Source organism: Lepidochelys kempii, chromosome 7 (genome assembly GCF_965140285.1).
Source record: "Lepidochelys kempii isolate rLepKem1 chromosome 7, rLepKem1.hap1, whole genome shotgun sequence".
NCBI lineage: Eukaryota > Metazoa > Chordata > Testudines > Cheloniidae > Lepidochelys > Lepidochelys kempii.
Genome location: NC_136386.1, coordinates 37,007,992 through 37,031,569, shown reverse-complemented (window position 1 = coordinate 37,031,569; position 23,578 = coordinate 37,007,992). Strand labels below are relative to the sequence as shown.

General features: G+C 40.0%; 2 protein-coding genes across 9 annotated transcripts in view; one reads left to right on the top strand and one right to left on the bottom strand.

The window, feature by feature from the left end:
• The window catches only part of CFAP92 (cilia and flagella associated protein 92 (putative)), a 94,151-nt gene extending 78,495 nt beyond the window's left edge, over nt 1-15,656 (top strand). For 5 of the 6 annotated variants that reach the window (XM_073352215.2, XM_073352214.2, XM_073352218.2 and 2 more), the window contains 3 exons: nt 1,575-1,771; nt 3,157-3,260; nt 5,669-6,858. In XM_073352215.2, the coding sequence (XP_073208316.2) occupies nt 1,575-1,771; nt 3,157-3,260; nt 5,669-5,712 (345 nt within the window). In that variant the 3' untranslated portion in view covers nt 5,713-6,858. Of the gene's footprint in view, nt 1-1,574; nt 1,772-3,156; nt 3,261-5,668; nt 6,859-14,924 lie in introns of those variants that run through there. The other variant, XM_073352217.2, reaches the window with a different exon arrangement.
• The window catches only part of ACAD9 (acyl-CoA dehydrogenase family member 9), a 62,570-nt gene continuing 43,254 nt past the window's right edge, over nt 4,263-23,578 (bottom strand). For all 3 annotated transcript variants that reach the window (XM_073352221.2, XM_073352220.2, XM_073352222.2), the window contains 7 exons: nt 22,568-22,696; nt 12,311-12,390; nt 10,506-10,632; nt 7,998-8,075; nt 7,337-7,465; nt 5,359-5,431; nt 4,263-4,504 (listed from right to left, as the gene is read on the bottom strand). In XM_073352221.2, coding sequence (XP_073208322.1) covers nt 4,404-4,504; nt 5,359-5,431; nt 7,337-7,465; nt 7,998-8,075; nt 10,506-10,632; nt 12,311-12,390; nt 22,568-22,696 — 717 coding nt within the window. In that variant the 3' untranslated portion in view covers nt 4,263-4,403. The remainder of the gene's footprint in view (nt 4,505-5,358; nt 5,432-7,336; nt 7,466-7,997; nt 8,076-10,505; nt 10,633-12,310; nt 12,391-22,567; nt 22,697-23,578) is intronic.

Below are 23,578 nucleotides of genomic sequence, written 5' to 3'. Positions count from 1 at the left end.
TTTGGATGAACGCACAGCAGCATGCCCTCAGACCCTCTCTCCTTTCCCCAGTTCACACTCTCAGAGTTTGGGTTGAAGTTAAGTGTGCTGTAAAATGCTTGTCTTTCCCTTTCCAAAGCAAATGCAGTAATAACAATAAAAAAAAAGTCACTCTTTTCTGCACGTTCGTCTTTTTTTAATGGAAGAGCTTGAACTTAGTTTCTCTACCTGCATATTTTTCCCCTTAGACCAGTGGTTCTCAAACTTTTGTACTGGTGACCCCTTCCACACAGCAAGCCTCTGAGTGCAAACCCCCTCCCCCCTGTTATAAATAAATATATTTAAAAGTATTTTTAAACACCATTATAAATGCAAAGTGGGGTGGAAGCTGACAGCTCATGACCCCCTGTGTAATAACCTCATGACCCCCTGAGGGGTCCCAACCCCCAATGTGAGAACCCCTTACCTGAACTCAATCACTCCCCTCCTCTACTGAGTCCCTAATTCAACTTGTAGTTCCACCACTTTCTTTTTGATTATGGTGCCTTAGGCTGTGTCTTAGCCAGGCGAGTTGTATATTTTTTAAAAGCTTGCATTGCAGCAGCTGAGAGGCCACTTCCTAAGTAAGTGCCCAGGACTCTTCCCTTCTCTGTACTGTAAGCAGTGTCATCATCCTCATTGTCTTGCGCAGTAGGATTCCTGCCTCCTTGAAGTGTTTTCGCATCATCTTTTGAGGTCTGGGTGCTGCCGCTAGAATACTAGAGCTCAGATGCTCACTGCCTCATCCAATATAGTCACTGACACAGAGGAGGTAACTGATACAATATGCACCCTAATTTTCAGGCATTCCTTCCCTTCTCTAAAGTGTGTCAGTGTTACTGGGCTACTTTACAGCTTCTCTGTGTGATAGTTAATAGGGCATGAATTTTTTCTGCCCAGGAAACAGAAGGTTACATGGGTTTAGAGAGTAAAGAGTAGTGACAAAACCTTGTAAATAAGACCGTTGTAGGTTTGGTCTTGAATACTGATGACGCATGAGACTTTGCTGCAGTAAAATGAAAATACAGCTGAGACTCATGACACCCAAATGCTCAGGAACTGCGCTTGCCCGCTCTTGCAGCCAGCTTGGTCATACGACAAAATACTTTACAGACTCCTTCTCTCACTTTTTTTTAAAACTCTTGAACTTAAGCCGTTACAGCAGTGTTAGCCAGAAACCAGCACATAAAGGTCTCTTTGCACAGAGAGTGCTCATCTTATCAGTATGGAATGACTAACAAACAGCCAGCTTTTCCCCCATACACATCAGTAGTTGCTGACAGCTTATTTCAAACTGTGTTTGTATGCCTTGACTCTTCTAGATATGTGGGAAACAGTCAAGGAGAAAATAGATGTTTCCTTTACTTTTTGGGGTTCAAATATTGGCCCCAGGATTTTGCCCTGTTGAGCAAAAATAAAATTAAAAAAAAAAGTTAGAGCAGGATTTAGTTTACTAACATGTGCCCACGTTGTTAAATGTTTGTTTATTCAATAAGCAAAAGTAGTACTGCACAGGCTGAAACCTGTTTCTGCTTAATTTTGTTGTACTGTCCTAGCCTATCCCAGCACTGTCAGTGTTGCAGCATCTACCTGCCACTGACAGTCACCCAGACCTGACAAGAAAGAGGAGCACCACCACTGGATTTGTTCCAGGTCTTGAAGACCAGCACAGCTTGAAGTGGAATGGGAATATAGTTCCCTGCCATGACATGGAACACAGAAAGTTTGAAAAGCTGAAAGGAGCCGACTTCAAGTAAGCCACTTAGTTTGGAGAAGCAGCTGACCTGCAGCTTAGTCCGGATGCACAGAATAGCATAGTAATTGAGGGTACAGCACAGTAATGTTTACAATGCACAAGAACCCAAATTCATTTAGGAAGGAAATGAAAAATGCAAGGAGTAACTTGGGTAAATAGAATACAATTACCCCAGAGTTGGGAAGGATACTAGGGTAATGCTCCTGCTCTTGCATAAGCTTTTAATGACTTAAAGTGATCAAGATTATGTTAATTCTCATGCTGAGGAGCATATTGGTCTGACACTATCATAGGGGCTTAATTTCAGTACTAACGCTGAAGGAAGCTTGTGCCTACTCTATTGCGTACAGTATAGACAATTCCAAGGAAAACCTTTGTGCTCAAGGAAGTATACTGTCATGACCATGCACTCATTTATATAGGTGTGGCTATGTAATACCTGTCAGTATATGATATTCGTATACTGACGACAGGTATCACATTGAAAACACACCCCCATCTTTCAGTGGACAAATATATGCACTCACTTGTGTAGGTGTGGCTATGACCACTGGCAGAAACAGAAACTTATCTGTTCCATTAAACAACTCTTGATTTGGAAAACAGAGGAATTTTTAAGTATGCTTGGTTAACACTGCTTGAGTCACTTGGTGTAGCATATAGAGAAACTTGACTGCTTGCAAGGGAGTTATTTGAGATTTACAGATGTAACACAGGGCACAAATTCAGCTCAAGTGAGTCAACTAACTTGCTAGTTAATTTTAAACAGTCAGTTACTGATGACTATTCAGCCCTTTAATAATACTTATCCAATACACATCAAGGAGTGCTTCACCCATGTAACTTTGCTTGTAAAAAAGAACCATCTCAATTTATAAATCAGCACCTGTAGGGCACAATGCTGCCATAATTCTGCAGTCCTAGTTTTCTGCATACTACTACTAAAAGTGAGGAATTAATAGTAGCTGAAAAGGTGTTTGGTACTGAGTAAGCAAAGGGAAGGAGGACATCCTAACAGATGTTAAAACAGCTTTTCTAGTATTACAGGATCCTTCCATGAGTACAATCATCTGACTGGAAAATTAAGGGCATTTATTATGCTTTCAGTTGGCAGAAATGTAGGTACAACCAAGTATTCATTAGCTCCTAACAAACTTGTTCTGTGAGGACCCATAAAACCTTTGGAGGGGAAGACTTCATGGTTAGTGTAGTGAAGGGCTTAAAATTAGTGGTTTTAACAACTGATTTACTGTATTGTACAAGTCCCTATGGCATATAATAGAATAGAAATATGCACATTTACAGACAATTAAATCCTTTGTCACAGATAGTCCAGTGTTTGTAAAGACATATGTAATTAGCATGTTGATTTTTCATTCCAGGTTACTTTGTTATGAACATTCCTTTCTTTACAAGAGAAAGAGACCAGTGAAGAAAGGGGAGGATACAACCCTTCTGCTACAGCAAGACTCCACTCAAGAGTCAGGTAATCTGATAGCAACTAAAATACAAAGTGCTAGAGGGGATGGATTGGAGGCATGCCTAAAGTAGAGCTGTAAATTCTAGCTTCAGGAGACATACAAGCCTTAGCTGTGATTGCGCTAATCTGCTACAAATATAGTACCGCATGAGGGGCTAGCTGGCCTGTGTATGTAGCCAGAATTTATATCTCCAAGTATAGACAGCCTGTGTAATGGTTTCAGTGCATATCAGCCTTTCAGATATTAATGACCCCCTAGGGAGGATTGATTTACTAAAACTCCAGGAGGGCAAGGAGGTGCTGACCATTGTAGAACTTTTCCTCCTCCCCCTCCTCCCCCCAATGCTGCAGAAAGTTACCTCTCCCTAGATTCCCAAGCAATTTCCCTTTATCCACAGCTAGAATGATCATAGGCAAAGAGGAAGCTAAATTGTAAGTGTCTGACCCCCATACAGCAAGGGTTGCCTGTTTCTCTAAGTTTTGAGTACAAGTCACTTACCATTTGTTTTTACAAAAGACACCATTAAAGCACCAACGTAGGTTCAGGAGAATGCTCACTTGACTGATGGGCATCCTTATGTTCCCAGCAGGAGCAGACAGACAAGCCCATAGTTCTCACTGTGAGAGTTAATTTTTATACACCATCATTTGAACATTTCACCATTAGCAAAAAGTTTGTTCATCCACTTACAGATATCAGTACCACACACAAGCTTTTCAAACTTGTAGCTGGCAAAAAAAAAGTTCATTCTTAAATTTGTCAACTCTAATTTGTATGACAGTGGCTGGAAAGTGACATTTTCATTCCTGTAATACTTTCTGAAGCCAAGGATGAGAAAACAGGTGGCAGTCAAAAGTATTGGGCCAGTGATGAAAGGCTTGGCTGTATTCTTCTTCCCAATAACTGTTCAGGTTGTAAAAAGTTTTCTTCATTGGCCATCTCATGTAAATACCCATAGCTGAATGAGCATCACTTTAGCCTACTCTTACAAAGGTTCTGACTAGTGGTTTCTTTTTAGTCTCTCCCCCACCATGGTGTGAGAAGAGGTTTTATTTTACAAGATTACAATTACATTCAGCAGCTGGTGAAAAATATTTGTACAAAAACTAAAGTTTCCGATAGGTTAATTGGCTCCCTGTTCAGTATGATCAGAATGTCCTCTCTAGTGGATGAGGACAGATATAGGCTCTCTTTTCCAGCACCTGCTGTGCAGCTTTTTTAATACTGTCATCCAGGTTTTCAGCAGCATCTGGGGTAGGGGGAGAAGCAAGGAAAAACATTAGTTAAATTCAGGACACTAGTATGCATTTATTTGCAGAAAGTCTGAAGAGTCCAGACATCTATTAGGCCAGCACAGGAGGAAGACAAAGAAACAGCAACTTTGACTAATATTTCAAGACTTTAGGAACAGGTTTGAGCTTCCCTAAATTGCATTTATTATATGGTAGAGCAGAGCAGTCTATCACTAGTACCGCTTAAAGGACCTATATTACTAATTGGTTCAATAGCAGCGTCTGTGGCCTTTTTCCTTCCTAACGATGCTATGCATATTACAGAAATCAGCAGATCCCAAGAGAGGAAGTTGGGCCAGGCCTTGAAGGCAGCACTCATTAGTTTTCTCTTAAGAATTCTGTGTATGAGGAGCTCTTGATATTTATATTACCAATAACCATGAGAGAGGGAGTTAGACACTTCTGTATAAACAGTGTTGTCCCTCTGCCAAATGGTGGGCGTTGGGGTACATTAGGGCAACTTGTTTCAAGGAACACCAGTTTTAGAGGGAATTGCCTGTATGTGGTTTATGACAACCTTTGGGCTTTCAGAATCCTCAGCCAAACCATCAATGCCCTGTTCCCATGGAGCAACGCCTTCCCCCCCTAAAAAAAAAAACTGCATCACAAAACCAAAGCAGCATTTCTTTGTTTGTTAGTTTCAGAAGTTCTTAACAGGCCAGTACTATTTAGTGGCATCTGGTGACACCCACCCTAATCCCAAGTGAAGCCGCTTATGTGCATTCAATATGCTCATAAGCCATGTTAGGTCCTTGCATATAGTTTGTTCTAATCACATTAAGTTTATCCTTCCCACTACTAGAGCACTTACATTTTTCTAACTCCGCCATGGCATAATTATTCTTAAAATATGCCTCTGTGCAGAAAATATTTGTAAGCAGCACCTGATAAAAGAAATCCAACAAAAGAAAGGTATTAAGCAAATCATACAATATTGTAATACAAACAAGTTTCTCCAAGAAAATAATTACTACTAACTCATGCTAAATGTCTTTAAAAGCTAATGGGTTTGAGATCAGGTGTGTGAGAGTGTAATTCTTCTTTTAGTCTTATGGTATAGAGCCTGATTTTCTATTGATACAAGTGGGAAGAATTCTGACAGGTTGCCATTTTTTCCACAGCTACTACTTCCAGTAAATGGAATAACCCTATCACCCAACAGTGACTAGAAGATGGGTACTCCATTACAAATCCATAAGTGACTTTACAAAAAAAAAAAAAAAATCTCACATACCAAGTTCATTAAAGACTGAAGTTTTAATCTCCTACCCATTATGTCTGGGGAAAAAACCTGACACGAACATCAGAAAATTATGTGGTATTAAAGAGAATACTTGGATGACAGTGTTAGCTTTAATAATTCATAAAATATCATTTGTGTACAAAGATCACAAACTGGAAGTTGGTTAACTTACTCCATATTTCTTTTCCTCTCCTACCTGAGAGGTATTTAATGTAACATCCATTAGAAACCTCTTGCTGTATTGTCCATTTTATTTGTGAACAACTGTGTTCTCTATATTCTGAGATGAACCTGTTTTTATAAATCTCATTGTACTGCTATAACAGTTAAATCAGTGGTGGGCAAACTATGGCCTGGGGGCTGCATCCAGCCCTTGCACGTTAACTGGGGGCTCCGCTCACTGCCCCCGCAGCTCCCATTGGCCAAGAACCGCAGCCAGTGGGAGCTGCAGGGCCACGCCTGCGCATAGAAGCCGGATTGGGGACATGCTTCTGGGAGCTGCTTGAGATAAGCACCACCCAGAGCCTGCTCCTCTGACCCCCTGCCCCAACCCTGATCCCCCTCCTGAACCCCTCAGTCCCAGCCTGGAGCATCCCCCAGCCAGAACCCTCACCCCCAATTTTGTGAGCATTCATGGTCCGCCATACAATTTCCATACCCAGATGTGGCCCTTTGCCCACCCCAGTGTTAAATGAAAAACAAAAAGTCTCTCTTCTGTGGCTTTCCAAAACTTGAGATGCTAACGTGCGTTGTCTCAATTTATAAAAGACTGGCAGCCCAACAGCATTCTTAAGGATAGGAGTACATTTCTGTTGAAGTGAAAGTGGACCTTTCCCTGGTTTACCTGAAGGCCCACCCTTTAAAGGATATATGCAGGATGGTGTTAGCTCAGAGGTGGGCAAACTATGGGACCGTCCTGTCCAGCCCCATAGCTCCTGGCCAGGGAGGTAGCCGCTGGCCTCTCCCCTGCAGTTACAGCGCCACGCGGGCAGCACAGCTTGCACCTGCCCACCTCCCAATAAGCCTGTCCTGCTGCTCTGAGCAGCGTGGTAATGGGGCAGCGGTTGGATTGGGGGGGGGGGGGGGGAAGAAGAGGACAGGGAGGTTTGGATAGGGTGTGGGATCCTGGGGGGGCAGTCAGGGGGCAGCAAGTGGGAGGGGGCAGGGGCCAGGGCCTGGCTCTTTGCAGAGGCACAGCCTTCCGTACCTGGCCTTCCATACTGTTTTGTAACCCCGATGTGGCCCGAGGGCCAAAAAGTTTGCCCACCCCTGTGTTAGCTCCTTAAAGTCTATCCTGTTGCACAGAGCACGCAAAACCATCGCTTCAGTGGAGGAGAGAAAGGATCTCATTCCAATCTGCAGCGGCTGTGAATACAGCTACAAAGGTCTCTGCTCTCTAGATGGTCCTAGAACTGAAGGTTAAGTTAAGGTACAGAGTCTGCAGTTCTCCATAGAAAACTCTAGTTTCAACAGACTCTTTAGATAGGATATTGAAAGGGTGTGACCACATGCATTAGTCAGTCATAGAAAATGTAAGTGCACTTACTTCATGATCATGATTGCGTAGACCAATACAGATGGATCGACTAGCCCTGGATATAGCTGCTGTCATTGCATACAAATTAATGGAGACATCTGCCACTCTCTTCAGAACCAACTGCTCATCAACTATAGTCTAGAGAAGATTAAAAAAAATAAGTTTAGCAGCTTCCATTACATCATTTAAAACCGCAATTACCCAGCAATGTCCACCCAAACACAATGTAGTACATTTCAAAAAAGAACGTATGCTTGTGTCACTGGTTTACTTCCTTTAGCACAGCCTGTCAAGCCAGTGTAACAAACTTTTACACTTCAGTTTCCTTTGCTTTTCCACATGTATTCTCCCCTTCCTCCTTAACAGCAAACGGTCCTTAAGTGTCATGCATGACACAGATTTTACACTAAGGGCATCAGGGACTCCACCAATTCTTTGCACCTGTTGGCAGCTAATTGCAGTGACAACAGAACTTTCAGCAGAGGCTGTCTACCACTACCAAGGGTGAACGTAGAATCCCCACTGATTTTTGTTTAATACATTAGATGGAACTGTATTATACGCGAGGAATACTAGCTTATCATGAGGCAAACCACTGTCTGTATTTTGTCAGTTTTAAATTCTGATGTAACCTATTCAACATGAAAATCCTATTAAAAAATGTGATTACTTTGCCAAACCTCCTTAGCAAGCCTTCCACTGTAGTTCCAAAATAATAGATGTTTTCTTCAAGTTTCTTGCTACTTTCCTGTAAGTGAAAACAAAGGGGATCTACTGTTTAGTAATTATTTTAAATACGTGTTTTGAGTGCTCTGTAAGAAACTAGATTAACAACTGGCAACACTGCAGATTTAGCCAAACAGTTTACATAGCGTAAAGGTTGAAAGGGCAAGCTGCTCCTTCACTGCCCAGTCAGGAATCCAAAACCCGGTGCTGGATGGGACTACTTACTGAGCGTGGGAAAGCTCAGACTGTTGTGAGAAGGCAGTAATTTAAATATTCCTAACAGGTGTAGCACAACTTCTAATTCCTTGATTTCAGAACTGCACTGGCTATGTTAAAAATAAATGTTTAATTTAAAAAGGCTGGATTTTAGTGAAGTGTCGAGTCTGAGGCTCATTGCCATCCTGTTAAAGCACCTCAATGCTGTCGTGCATCAAAGGGGAAAGGAGAAGAAAGAGGGCGCAATAAGCAACGAACAGGGCAGTTGTACAGGGGAAAAAATGTGCGTAATTCCAGCCTGAACGACCTGCTTCCACTGAAGTCAACAAGTGCAGTACCAGGTCCGAATGTAGCAAGTGCCACCAGTTTTCAACAGTACCTTTCAAAATAGCAAGTTGGGTTGTTGTTTTTAAACTCGATGAGCATTTTGGATAAAGGAAGACTTTGCTAGACATAGCACCTTTGACACCTCAGTTAATGGTGTTAAAGATCAAAATGAACATGTCTGGAATTCCCTGGTTCTGTTGGAAAACGTCTGGAAGTCCAGTCTTGGCATTTTAATAATATTTCTTCAGTAAAAAGAAGCAGAAGTAATCCTTCAAAAACACCTGGCAGGCTGCCTTCATATAGCAAACAAAACAAAACAAAAATTACCAATTTAATTAAAAATATTGCCTTGCAGGACACTTGAAAAAAGAAACATTACAGTTAATGATGAAGTATGTTCGTTACCCATAAGAGACCTGGGTAATTTTGGTCTTTTCTAAGAATCCGGTTTTGAAGTGGTCTTTTACTTCTGATTTGTGAAGGGACATTCCCAACAAGGAAGAAAACTCGCCACTTTCCAAAAGGAGAAGAGGCACTGTAGTTAGGAAGCATCGGACTGCCCTTTCCCTGAGAGAAATAGTAGTTGGTTGCAGATTCCCTCAGCCAAGCATTACCAAGGTTTTCCTTGGTCAGCAAATGCTAGTTCGTTTTTAAGAGCCCATTCTGCAGGCATTAATTTCACTTACTCTTCCACAAAGGCAAGTACAGCACAGTGGCTATACATTAAAACTTCCCAATTTTACCTGAGAAGGTCTCGGCATTTGCAGTGTTGGGAAATATAGCAAACGCTCAGGAATAAGAAATGCTGCAAATACTGAGGTAATGCCATTTAGTTACTACAGCAAAATTGTTAGGTCTAAGGCTATTAATCCTGAGAATGGTGATACATCAAAACTGATCAATTCTCTCAACTCCTGGCACCAAGCAGGAGGAAAATACTGAACACAGCATATTTAGCTCGTAGCAACTCTCAAGTGTAACTTTTAGCACTATTTTATGGTTTTCACAGTGCAGAGAGAACAAAAAAGCATGGCTTGAACCTCTTGTAGAAAAGATTCATAACTGATATACCTCCCAGAATGAAGCCAGCAGCAGAGAGTTTGCTGTAGTAAAAAAATGGATTAATTTTTAAGTGACATCCCGTCACTCTTTTAGCACCATAGAGCACAAAGTACCTATCCTGGGGATAACTTCACATTGTTAAAGCTCCCCTGTGTGAGCAGAATAATATTAGTAAGTTCTCTGTGTCTGAGTGCCACTAACACCGAGCAAAATTATCTAGCACAATAAAACCACTTCACTGTTTTCCTATGATTTTTGCATCTTAATGATAGATGGGGAAAACTATATTTTACTTTTCTACAGGTACCAAGTCACATGTACTCCACTGCACTAGGTCATCCATTTGTAAACCAATGCTTATTATCATGCATGTAACACAAAGCCCTGTCTAGGACCAAACTATTCAATAAAAAGAGAGGAATTAGAGAAAGGAAAAAAGAAAAAAGGGGTTCCACTAAGGCCAAGAAAATGAGCAATACTTTGAAAGAGAAGGGAGTCAGATGAGGAAGGAACTGGTAAGAGTTTCTACTGTGACAAACTTGTGCTACTCTCCACTAATTTCTTCCCTTCCTTTGGAAGGGTCATTGTCATTTTTCTATAAACTCCCAATTTTACACTATATACAAATAAAGCCCACACTTAAATTTCTGCAGGATCAGGGCCTAAGGCTGTGACAAAGAACTGAGACCCCCAAGTTAGCGTGGTGGTAGGCCAGAGTCCAGATATTCTATAAGGGCACTGCTTCCTGCACCTCCCCTTGAGTTAAGATGAAGGAAAACTGTCAAGTAGTTGACACTAGCTTTTCTAGTCCAATAGGTTTGTCTGATAATTAACATTCAGTACTTACCTCAAGGCTGGGATGTACTACTCCATCTTTGCCAACTAGGCCTAAATCCACTTTTCTGCCCATGCTGTCACGGAATTTGTTCACAAATATCTCCAATGCCACGCCGACATTTCCTTTCTTCATTTCCCTGAAACATTATAGGACAACGTACGCTGAAGACTGTACCTCTCTCCCTCCCCACCCCCCATCCCCACATCTCAGACACGGGAAATGTCCTCAGAATCAGCAACACAAGTGCAAAGAAGGAACAAATGTATAAATACATATATATGAGAGCTCATTGCATGCTGAACAAACTACAATCTGGCATGAACTTTGCCAGTCACCAAAGCCTTTAATGGGCTCATATTAACCCCACCTCTTGCAAACTAAACAAATTTCTGGTGCTCTCCCTTAATCATAACACCCAAGCCCATCTTCATTACCTTTCTGAATGTGGACTTTCTCCCATGCCCTTGTCTTTGTATATTTGGTGCTGTTGTGGTTTATCCTTGAGTTATAGCCAAACACGCACTGTGTCATTTAGGGAAAACCCAGGAAACAGAAGACTCCTGAAGATGCTTGCAACCAAATATGGGGATGCTGGATAAAATTTTCAGAAGTACCCAAATGACTAAGGTCCCGTGAACGGGGTAAAAGTAGAAAGGAGAAATAGGAGCACACATGCTCTCTCTCTCAGAAGCAGCAGCTGTAGCAGAAATTTCTCTATCCTGCTCTGCTTCTTGCCTCCCCCATCTACCACCAAGAGAAAAGGCGGGGGGGGGGCAGGGAAGCAGAGCTTTGCCGACCGTAAGATCTTTGGAGCAGACGGAGGGCATGTGTACTCTGGGGGCTGTTTGGTTTTGGTTCCAATGCAGTTGCACTAATGTAAAAGCAGCATGCACCAGTGCAAGGCACGTTTTTCCCTGGTGCGGGTCTCCATCCTGGGGTTTTGCACTGGAGCAGTTAGTGGTGTAGTTACGCTGGTGCAAAGCCCCCCACTGGAGCCAAGCCCGGCATCGTACCGTGCTTGGGAAGTGCCAAAGGTTCTGTTGGCGCTATTGCAACACAGCTGACAAATGACAGCGAAATAAAGGTAACGGCGAGCCAGATGGTGGAGGACGCTTGCGGGCTGCAGGACGGAGGGAGGTCTCAAGCTACTGTAATAGCCACAGAAAGTACTGGAAGGTTAGCCAGAACTTTTGTGGTTTCCCTCCTTGTTAAGTCTTTAACTTACTGTGTAGCCTGGCTAGCAGTAGTACAAGAGTGATCAAAATATACAGCATGTTGCGAAGCAGAATGCAGCTACCTTATCAAAGATGCCAGGACTAAGTTACAAAAGGCTAGTATATTCTTTAAGTAGGCTAGAGCCTTTTCCCTATAAAATCTAGAAATCTGTTATCACTGAGTTGAGGATCCTACAGCGGTCCTAGAACAAGGCTACCGAGCATGGCTTAGTATATAAGAATAGCCATTAATGAATTTCTGGACAAAAAGTTACATTACTAGCTGGATGATAAAAAGGTCCTACAAGACGGATTTACTCTAGTCCACCCATGTAGGCTAGTAAAACATGTAGAGATTTAAGTCACTGTTTTAAAGTTGTAAAATAAAATGGAGTTGTCTAAAATTCATAAACATACAGAAAAGATGTCTAAACAAGCATCAAGAGTTGAAATGACTTTTCAAAATTTTGTGAAGGTCTCAAAATACTCTAATTTTTGCTTGCAATCTCTCTGCTCTAACCTCCTGTTAAATGGACAATGTATTGACTATCAATTTTGGTTAACTTAAGTGAATGTTACTAGCAAGTAGTAAGAACATACTTAATTTTTCCAGTTAAGATTTTTCCTGCATACTGCATACCCGTCAAAGCAATATACATTCGCAGAATTTCATTTGTTCCCTGTAAGAGACATGATACAAATATAGTCAATACCAGGTGCCCATTACCTCCAGTATTTCATAAACCTAGTTATGCAATGCACATATTTTCTTAAATAATAGTTCTTAAATAAAGAGTTTTTAATGTTTAAAGGTAGGGTGTGATATGTTCTTTTTCCACATTACTTTTAAGAATTCAAACTCATTTTAGGATGAACTCCTCTTTGGTGGTCTATCCAAGACAAAGAACTCCCTCACTATTGCTGGCAGACAAAATACTGCAAAAGAATCAATAATGAATGAATTAAAACATGGGAATTAGAGTTATAATTTTGAACACAAGTTGTTTAGCTAACATACCTACTTATGCACATATCTTTTGCATTTTTTAAGTTACACATTTCATGCAGTTCTAGTTTATAAGTAGCCACAAGCAATCCACAGTATTTACCTTACTGCCCCAGCTAGATTACATCGATAATTTTCAGCTTTCAGGATTATTTTACTTGATCTTTTAAACAACATTAATGAATTTTGGAGCCTCTTTTTCTTTGAAGCTTTTAGCTATTTTTAGTTTGATGAGATTCAAAACCCAATTGTTCAACACATCCCAAGTGTCACTGGTGCTTAGTGACTGCTTTGGTCTGCCTCCTTGCTTAGAGAAGTAAACACTGCATACTTCACTTCTCTAAATAAAAGGAAAGGGCAACACCACCACTAAACATCAGGCATATTTGGTCTACAATATAAATGTCAGAGCACTCCAAAATCAACAGCACTTTGCTCCCACAGATTTAGTTTTATTTGAATAGTCTAGAAGTCCATTTTAATTTAATTCCACTTTCCTCTTCCACAGTTGCATTTTTAGAAACCAATTTCAAACTGAAATAAACATGAACTTATCCTGCACTAAATGTATTTGGATATTACATTCAAATTGGAAAATCATTTTTAGTTCTAGCCAGGCCTAAAAGCTTGTAGCTGCTCATGCTGATTTGGAGAGCTGTCTGTTATCGCTGCCACAACACATTAGGATTTTTTCCTTGAAAGAAGATGCAAGGGAATAATAATGCTGAAATAAACATAAGCATTCTGTCCTTGCATGGAGTAGAAACATACTTTCTTGTCTGATAGTGCTTGTTCTAGCCCCCACAATGAGATAGAATGTAAACTTTTTCCAATGTTTTTGTCAAAGAAAAACACAAGTATCTTTAAACTTGTCAAGCAGCTACTTTTATGCCAAGTAATCGCCGCTTCAAATTAGGAAAACATTAACTTAGGAGGAAAGACTCAGAGAGTTAAAGCCTGAGTATACAGCATTCTGAACATCTTTAGGAACAAAAAATTTTGGCAGAATAAAATAAGGCTATACACTGTTCATGATAAAGTCTCATCACACTTTACTCAACCCACACCATACATAATCTACTGTTGGCTAATAGGAAAATGGTACTGGGTAATTAATTCAAACTAGTGACCTATTATCTTACACATACAGAAATTTACTTATATATAATTGTTGTTCTTTAAGCCCTATTTAGCTACAAAAGACTGAATTTTTTTTTTGTCCTTTTGAATTTTTGACAGAGGAAAGCCAACATGGTAGAGAGTTGTGTTTCGGCCAACTGGCAGAAAGACGTTCATTTTCTGATTAAAGGCCACTGGATCCCTGTTCCAGCTATCATAGTATTCTTATTCTGTGTATTTCTGGCAGCCATTTGCCAAGATTTTAAGATGGTGTATTAAGTGTCATCAAAATCCCAGTAAACTGAAGCCTTCTCTCTGTGCATAGTACTCTGCCTCTGCAAAATCCCAAAGTTTGCCATTGAAACTGTTCTTCCTGTCTTTATGGACCTTTTTAAAATATGAATGAAACCATGAGGACAGAGTCCATTTTATTAGGCTGAGCGCTGATTAAGTCAATAAGACTTTATGTAATACCTAGATAATGCTTATGCACTAAAAAAAGAAGGAAGTTATTGTTGCTAGAGTTCTTTGCCCACACTTATCTGGGAAAAGAGGTGAAGCATTTATTCCTGTTTAATCATTAAATTTTGCTTTAAAAAGATAGCCATATTTCCGATAAGTTGTGCACACATAAAACCTCCCTAAATGCCAAGAATTTAAATGGTTTTTGACGACAGCTTACATCTAAAGCAGACAAATTAGTGTTATATTAGTGCTTTTGGAAGCAGAAGGGGAGGGGAGCGGGGGAGCGAAAGAAAGAACTAGCTGCCGTGCTTTTACCTGGTATGCAAAATTTATGTCCAATAAGAAGCTTTAAATTGCTTAACTGCAATCCCTTCAGAAGCGTGAAGGTAACAGAAATGGTGACAAACTACTGCAGTATTAGCAGGTGCCAGTCTAACATAATGATATCTTCTTCTGCCAGCTGTTCATTTTAAAATAAACTGGCCGAAACAATTAAATATATAGACTGCGTACACGGGAAGTTAATTGATTTTGTTGTATACTTGGTGTTAAATACCATTCTTCAGAGCGAATAATTTACAGCATTTTAAAGAGGTGATTCAAATGAAATTTACTGTATTTCAGAGGCGAACTACAGCAGCTGGTATCAAAGAATGAGTTATTGAAAGCCTTCTAATGAAGGTGGAATGTTTTAAGATCCTACCGACTGCTTGACTGGAGAATCTGGATGGACTAAACTGTTAAGATTTGAATAAACTTTTTGAAATATATTTCTGTTTGGGGTCACCTAGGCTGGCTAGCAAACCTTGTTAAAAATAGATTAGCAAAACCTGTTTAAACCAAATCTAAACACAATCCTTTAGCTTCACGTCTTAAGAATGACTATTTAAAATGGCAATGCCATAGGGCTGCCGAGTATCACACAGTCGTAGCTGCTGCTTTTACCACCAAGAGCCCTTGTGGTGCCTATTTTGCAGGCAACTTGTTTGCTTTTTGAACGGCTGCTTCCAGCACTGGAGTCAAGTGAGAAAAGAACAGCTGGGAGGCGTAGGTGGCAGCAAGGGCAGAACGTGAGGGGACTCAATAGTGGACCAGGCTCCCCTACCCAGCTATCAGCCCAAATACCTCAACTATTGTCCAAGAGACTCTCCCCCAGACAGCCTCCACAGAGTCACCCGACACCTGAACCCCCGACCTACCCTATCATCCACCCTGGTAGTCTCAGAACCCTTCAGGCACCCTCTAGCACCCACCTACCCATGCCAAGTTCCTACCCTTGCTACTGTTTGGGGGTGAACTGACCACAAACTGAAGTTTGTTACATTCCAATTATTTGCAAATATGCTCATTTAATAACGTGCATAAAATATCATATAGCTGCATAGAATTTTGGTGGTCATGATGCCATCCCAAAAATACTAAAAAGAATAAGCCTCCCAAAGATGAGGCAGATGCAGATCTAGTACACAGATTTGTATCAAATCTTTCCAATGCAAAAGGACTCCATTATTGAAGTGAAAAGTTTCCAAATAAGATTAGTAAGGAAAAGCTAAGAAATATGAAATTTTGTTTTAATAAAAACATTGTATCGAAAAGTTTACCTTGGAGGAGAAAAGAATTTGCCTAGCTCAGAAATTTAAGATAATCAAGAAAGCTCTCCAGCCCAGGCATAAAAATGCATTTGTCAACTGCTATAATTAATGATACATACCCACTGAAAAAAAGTTACCAATCCCAGGCAAACAGAAGTTTGCAAGACTTGCCTATCTTCTTTCTCTAGCTGTTCTAATTTCTTATTATGTTGTTGCCCTTGTTTTGTTTAAAGTTCTTAATTTTTGTTTAATTTGTTTTTTTTTTTTTAGGACAAATTTTTGGTAATTCACCAACTTTAGCTTGCACCTGTGGCTCTCTCTAGTTGTTCTAATCTCTTATTATGTTGTTGTCCCTTAACAATATTCCAAATTGCTGCTGCACTATTTGCACCATCCTGTAAGTGTCCAGCTAAGCCTCTTTTCTTCCTAGAGGAGACCCATGCTCTTTGCTGTTCGAACTGGATAGCAGCTCCCTTGGAACAACTGGGATACATGGAAGTAATCTGAAAGCTGGATAGGTGCAGGGTGAATTTCACAGTCTCAAATGTGGCATTAATTATGGTTATTCGATGTCCTACTACATCTCTTTCGGGGATAGCATTATACCACGTCTGTTGTTTCACTATTTTCAAATACCTTTGAGAGGCATTAACATCAATAGCATAAGAAGGGGTATATTGTAAGATGGTACAGGTTAAATTGTTAGTTACTGGGATCATTTCAGTACAGGTAAAATTTCCAGTGGCAGAACATACTCTCTGAAAAGAGAAAAGGAGTACTAGTCACACCTTGGAGACTAACCAATTTATTTGAGCATAAGCTTTCGTGAGCTACAGCTCACTTCATCGGATGCATTCAGTGGAAATGCACTGGAAATTTCCACTGAATGCATCCGATGAAGTGAGCTGTAGCTCACGAAAGCTTATGCTCAAATAAATTGGTTAGTCTCTAAGGTGCCACTAGTACTCCTTTTCTTTTTGAGAATACAGACTAACACGGCCGCTACTCTGAATACCCTCTGAGTAGGAGTCCGGTTATTTATAATTGGGTAACTAAATAACAATAAGGGCTCCTTTCTCCCAATACACTACAAACCCCTGGAATGGCCATCGTATCAACCCCTTCATAAAACCCATCTATTTCCAATTCAAATTCCCTAGAGTCATTTGTGGTAATGTCATATACTTCTATTTCTACTGATTTATTTGTTTATTTAATTGTTTGCTTATATGACGTTCTGAATTTTAAAAAATAAATTTTTTAAACAATACTTAAATAAATTACTAACATGTGAAGGCCTTGGCCACTGGGTTTTATTAGACTAGATAGTACTGTTTATGTTTGGATATATTACAGGGGTGGCAATGGTAATGGAGGTAATGACAGAGGCAGTGGTGGTGGCAATAAGGAGTTTTTGATATTTTTTATTTGAAATTTGCTTCCAACCTAAAAGTGGAGTTTGTTTTCTTCCACACTATCTTTATGAGGTACTTATATGGCTCCTATTAGTGTAGGATATTGAGTGCCTTCAACTTTTGATGTATTCATCCTCAACACCTTGAGAGATAGGGTTTAAGTCAATGTGCTCCTGTGTGGTTTGTTTAAACTTGTGGGACTCATCTACTTCAGTGGAGAATGGCAGCACTCCGTAACTATTACCTTAGGATTTCAACAGGTATTTGCAAACAAACAAAGAGCCCATAGGCCCAGTCCTGCCATATCAGTCTGATCCTCTGACACCGAGCACAAAATAAAGTAGGTAAAATATTCTTTCAATTGTCATTCATAAACCAGCCAGAGTGACTCTTATACAGCCATCTTTATGGGAAACTCAGGCTCTACTCCTGAACCTTTACCTTCTGTCAGGGAGTAATACAGAGGCAATATGGCTCCTGTCCAAGAAAGTAATGACAGGTGTCACCGTAAAGTCTGGCCAATTAAGGAACAGAAGGACGAGCTTAAAAAGGAATGCAGCCAGAAGGGTATAAATTAAGAGGAATATACATTTGAGAATGTGGTCCCTTTATGCTTAATTGAAATGCACAAGACCCCTGACAAAAGAAATGAGAATCATTTGTACCTATTTTAATTTATCCTCTAATCTACTCCTCTCTACTCTGCTAGATTACTGGGACAACATAAAATGTATTTGCTACATAGGTACTTACTTTGTTCTTCTATTAAACAAAGGAAACCCTTTCCCACAATATTTTTAGTCTGTTTTAATATTTTTGGCTGACAATCAAAATGGGGGGAGGGAGAGGAGTAAGTTCCTCTTGCTCAATTCATACAGAAGATGACCATTTTATACCATTGGTTTCGGCTTGCTTTTCTGTATCTTAATTTTGAAATTCTGACCATTTTATTTGTTGACTTGTGGAAAAAACCAATGGGCTTTCTTCTGCCAGTCCACAAATATGTAACAGCACAAGAAAAAGAGGAAGCTGTACATTAATTAGAACAACAGAAATGTTGTCAGTCAGTAGGACTATCACATATTACATTGCTTTAATAAGGAAACCTTGAAAAATTATTGTAACTAACCCCAGATGCCTACTTGGCAAGTAGAAGCAGAACAAGGAGTGAACCTGATATTGAAGAGTTTGGTGCCAAACAGTCCATTATGTGATTGTTCTAACAGATGTAGACAAAATCCAGAAATAAGGAGGATTGATGGAGATGGGGAAATGTACTAGAGACACCAGGCTGGTGCCAAATGTGTGATGAATTAATGACGGGCCTGATCCTGGTTGCTACAAATCCAGAGGAAAGGGGATTCATTAAGTAAGAATGACTAGTAAATTTCTGTAAGACATTTTAGAACACCGCTAGGCCAATTTGTTTTGGTAGGATGGGAAGGAGGGACCAGGCCTTTCCTTCTCTTCAGACTTCTGTTGTCAGCTGGTAAAATACTGTGCATCCCTGCTGCTGGAGAGAGAAACAACTGACCCCGATGACTCACTAAGGCCCTTATGAACAGGGATGACATCACCAATAAGGTCAGTGTATTGTCTCCATCTGGTAGCAAGGGAGGAACTTACCCAAGTGTCAAGATTAGAAGAGAAGACTGGATAGAAAGCAAGCATTTTTAAAAAAGAGATGTAATTGCAATGTTTTTGATGAAAGTTGACTTGACTCAGACTTCCTATAAATCTGGTAGGAAAATCTTCCCATATTTGGGATAACCAGAAAAAAAAAAATCCTTCTATCCGCCAAATCCTTCCTTTACTTTGAAGGACCAACTTTCAGTTGCTCCGAATTTTTGTTTCACTAACTGATCAGTTGTGGAGCTCACTGATTTAGTTAACGCAGCGAAATAAAAATCGCATATAGGTGTGGTAAAGCTAGGTGAATGCCAGTGGCCTGACAATTATAGGACATTTTCATTTGTGGCACAGGACTTTTGATGTCCTGTTAAAATTAAAGTGAGAATTGCCCTCTATTTGTAATAGTTCTTCTGGAAAAAATCTATACTGAAAACCGGAGTCAAACAAACTAGAGGAATGATTACTGATGACCCAGCTATGAAACAAGGGAGAATGTATTTTGCAATCAACAAGATTTATTTTTAAAAAAATCATACTCTAAAACTGTCATAGGCTTGGTGGTCTCAGACAAATTTTACTCAAATTTCTTTTTTGTTTTGTTTTTGTTTTTTACTTGTAAGAAGCCTGTGAGGAAGAATCTTTACAAGATAAACTAAGTTTACCTATGCTTATGCTCCAAAAAAGTAAGCTACATCACAAAGTATCTTTGAACAAACTTCTGTTTGAGTCAAACAATTCCATTAGAGAATGCAATTCCAAATGTAGAAACTAACATTCATGCATTCTGAAACACCTGAACATTTTGTCTAGAGTTCTTACCACCAAACCTGACCCATGTGTTAGCACTGATTCATCACATAACAAAGAATAAGAATGGAGGGAAGTTAGTGGAAAATTCTCTTGTTACTAATAAGACTTCACCCCAATTAACCTCTTATTTAAGCAACTAACATGCAGTGAAGCATATTTACTTGGTGTAAGCTGGTTACAAGTTTTAGCTAAAAAGCATAAAGTAAACAATGGATTTTTAAAATTTTGAGTCAGAATCCTTTGGCTATAAAAATGCTGAGCTGGGACTGTGTTTTTTTCCTTTCACTATGTTTTCTCCTGATACCATAGTTAGTAATAGCTACTATCTTTTTGGTCAAAATGGTCAGTTTCTAAATGTTTAAAGAGGAGGCAATTATGTCAATCAGAATCTTTTCCCAAAAAAAGACATACCACTGACTCTTTAGGGGTAGACAGATGCCAGTTCCACTGGGTATTCAAACTGTGTGCCCAAAAAGGAGCAATCTATTCTCTAGACCCTGCATGTCCTACGGTCTTTACAGAAGGAACACTCTTCTCCATGGCACATCAGATAATTTGAAACTCCAAATGAAGATCATTAACACGATTCGTTGTCCATTCTGAAAGAATTTTATATAGAATTTGTTTCATTTAGTTTCAAATTTATGCCAAGAATACTTGGAAGGTAAAGTTGTTCTGATTTACAGTAGCGAAGAAGAAGTGGGACCGCTAAACACAGAGGATGGAGTGGAGGTCAAGGATAATCTAGGCATGGCCCAATATCTTAACAAATACTTTGCCTCAGTCTTTAATAAGGCTAAAGAGGATCTTAGGGATAATGGTAGCATGACAAATGGGAATGAGGATATGGAGGTAGATATTACCATATCTGAGGTAGCAGCAAAACTCGAACAGCTTAATGGGACTAAATCGGGGGGCCCAAATAATCTTCATCCAAGAATATTAAAGGAATTGGCACACGAAATTGCAAACCCATTAGCAAGAATTTTTAATGAATCTGTAAACTCAGGGGTTGTACCGTATGATTGGAGAATTGCTAACATAGTTCCTATTTTTAAGAAAGGAAAAAAGTGATCCGGGTAACTACAGGCCTGTTAGTTTGACATCTGTAGTATGCAAGGTCTTGGAAAAACTTTTGAAGGAGAAAGTAGTTAAGGACATTGAAGTCAATGGTAAATGGGACAAAATACAACATGGTTTTACAAAAGGAAGATTGTGCCAAACCTACCTGATCTCCTTCTTTAAGAAAGTAACAGATTTTTTAGACAAAGGAAACGCAGTGGATCTAATTTACCGAGACTTCAGTAAGGTGTTTGATACCATGCCACATGGGAAATTATTAGTTAAATTGGAAAAGATGGGGATTAATATGAAAATTGAAAGGTGGATAAGGAATTGGTTAACAAGGAGACTACAGCGGGTCCCAGTGAAAGGTGAACTGTCAGGCTGGAGGGAGGTTACCAGTGGAGGTCCTCAGGGATCAGTTTTGGGACCAATCTTATTTAACCTTTTTATTACTGACCTTGGCACAAAAAGTGGGAGTGCGCTAATAAAGTCTGCGGATGATACAAAGCTGGGAGGTATTGCCAATTTAGAGAAGGACTGGGAAATCATACAGGAAGATTTGGATGACCTTGTAAACTGGAGTAATAGTAATAGGATGAAATTTAATAGCGAGAAGCATAAGGTTATGTATTTAGGGATTAACAACAAGAATTTTAGTTATAAGCTGGGGACGCATCAATTAGAAGTAACGGAGGAGGAGAAGGACCTTGGAGTATTGGTTGATCATAGGATGACTATGAGCCGCCAATGTGATACGGCCGTGAAAAAAGCTAATGTGGTCTTGGGATGCATCAGGCGAGGTATTTCCCGTAGAGATAAGGAGGTTTTAGTACCGTTATACAAGGCACTGGTGAGACCTCACCTGGAATACTGTGTGCAGTTCTGGTCTCCTATGTTTAAGAAGGATGAATTCAAACTGCAGCAGGTACAGAGAAGGGCTACTAGGATGATCCGAGGAATGGAAAACCTGTCTTATGAAAGGAGACTCAAGGAGTTTGGCTTGTTTAGCCGAACTAAAAGAAGGTTGAGGGGAGATATGATTGCTCTCTATAAATATATCAGAGGGATAAATACCGGAGAGGGCGAGGAATTATTTAAGCTCAGTACCAATGTGGACACAAGAACAAATGGATATAAACTGGTCATTGGGAAGTTTAGACTTGAAATTAGATGAAGGTTTCTAACCATCAGAGGAGTGAAGTTTTGGAATAGCCTTCCAAGGGAAGCAGTGGGGGCAAAAGACCTATTTGGCTTTAAGATTAAACTCGATAAGTTTATGGAGGAGATGGTTTGATGGGATAACATGATTTTGGTAATTAATTGATCTTTAAATATTCATGGTAAATAGGCCCAATGGCCTGTGATGGGATGTTAGATGGGGTGGGATCTGAGTTACTACAGAAAATTCTTTCCTGGGTATCTAGCTGGTGAATCTTGCTCATATACTCAGGGTTTAGCTGATCGCCATATTTGTGGTCGGGAAGGAATTTTCCTCCAGGGCAGACTGGAAGAGGCCCTGGAGGTTTTTTGCCTTCCTCTGTAGCATGGAGCACAGGTCACTTGCTGGAGGATTCTCTGCTCTTTGAAGTCTTTAAACCATGATTTAAGGACTTCAATAGCTCAGACATAGGTTAGAGGTTTGTTACAGGAGTGAGTGGGTGAGATTCTGTGGCCTGCGTTGTGCAGGAGGTCAGACTAGATAATCATAATGGTCCCTTCTGACCTTAGTATCTATTAATCTATTCATACTTGCCTCAAAAATCAAAAGGATCCTGCTGTCCCGAAGATAACGTTCATAGGGGTAATCTTTCATATAGCCAAGGCCTCCAAGAACTTGTAAAGCTTCACTTACACAAATCCAAGCACCTTCAGAACTAAATACCTGCCAAAAGCACAGTAAAGTTGGCATCTACTGTCGCAGTAATTAAAGTTAAACAGAAACTAGATTGCTTTATTCTTATATCCTAAGTCAAAAAGAGGGATAAGACTAAGAATGAATTGGGATTAACTGTTTATATAAACAACTTGCAAAATATGTATCTTGCAGTGGCTTTCATCCGAGACAATTTAAAGTTTTCTGTGATTGCACTGGTTACAGTACATGGGAAGTGCACTGGTCCATAAAAATTAATGTTCAAACTGAACAGCCACTCCAAACTCCATATCACAAAAACAACATGGTAATTCTCTATTAGGATAGATGAACACAAGACAGCAGAATTACTTTCAGCCTGCTTTAGAGATTAATCCATGCTAGAGGACTGATGCCACCTTAAGAAAATAGCTACTTGTATTCAGACTACAGAAAGACAAACAACATACTTAACATTTCTATAGTACCTTCCATCCAAAATCTCACAGTTTTCTACTGCCCAAAAATCTCAAACTTAGTCTCTTTCATCCTTTTAAAAAGAGAGTTGACTTTGTGCCATGCTGGCTCCTCCTTTCCCCTAGGTCACATGGAAACTCCACTGTGAGCTCCCTGGGGATTCAGATCCATGAACTGGGAGAGAATGGAGCAGACCACTCAACAGTTTAAATCTCCCCAAATTCACATGTCCAGGAAGCAAGTTACTTTGGACTGAGCACGTAGTAACATAGGTTCACCTTCTAGGTAGTGGAAAGCCTTCAGTTCTCAAGAAAGCTTTGCCAGTTAGCAACATTCTGAAAACTAATTTAGGAAATGCTGGAGAGATATCAACAGTAAAGCCCTGAATTGTATCCTTTTACATATTGCCAGCCAGTACAGAGGGCAGGTCTGACT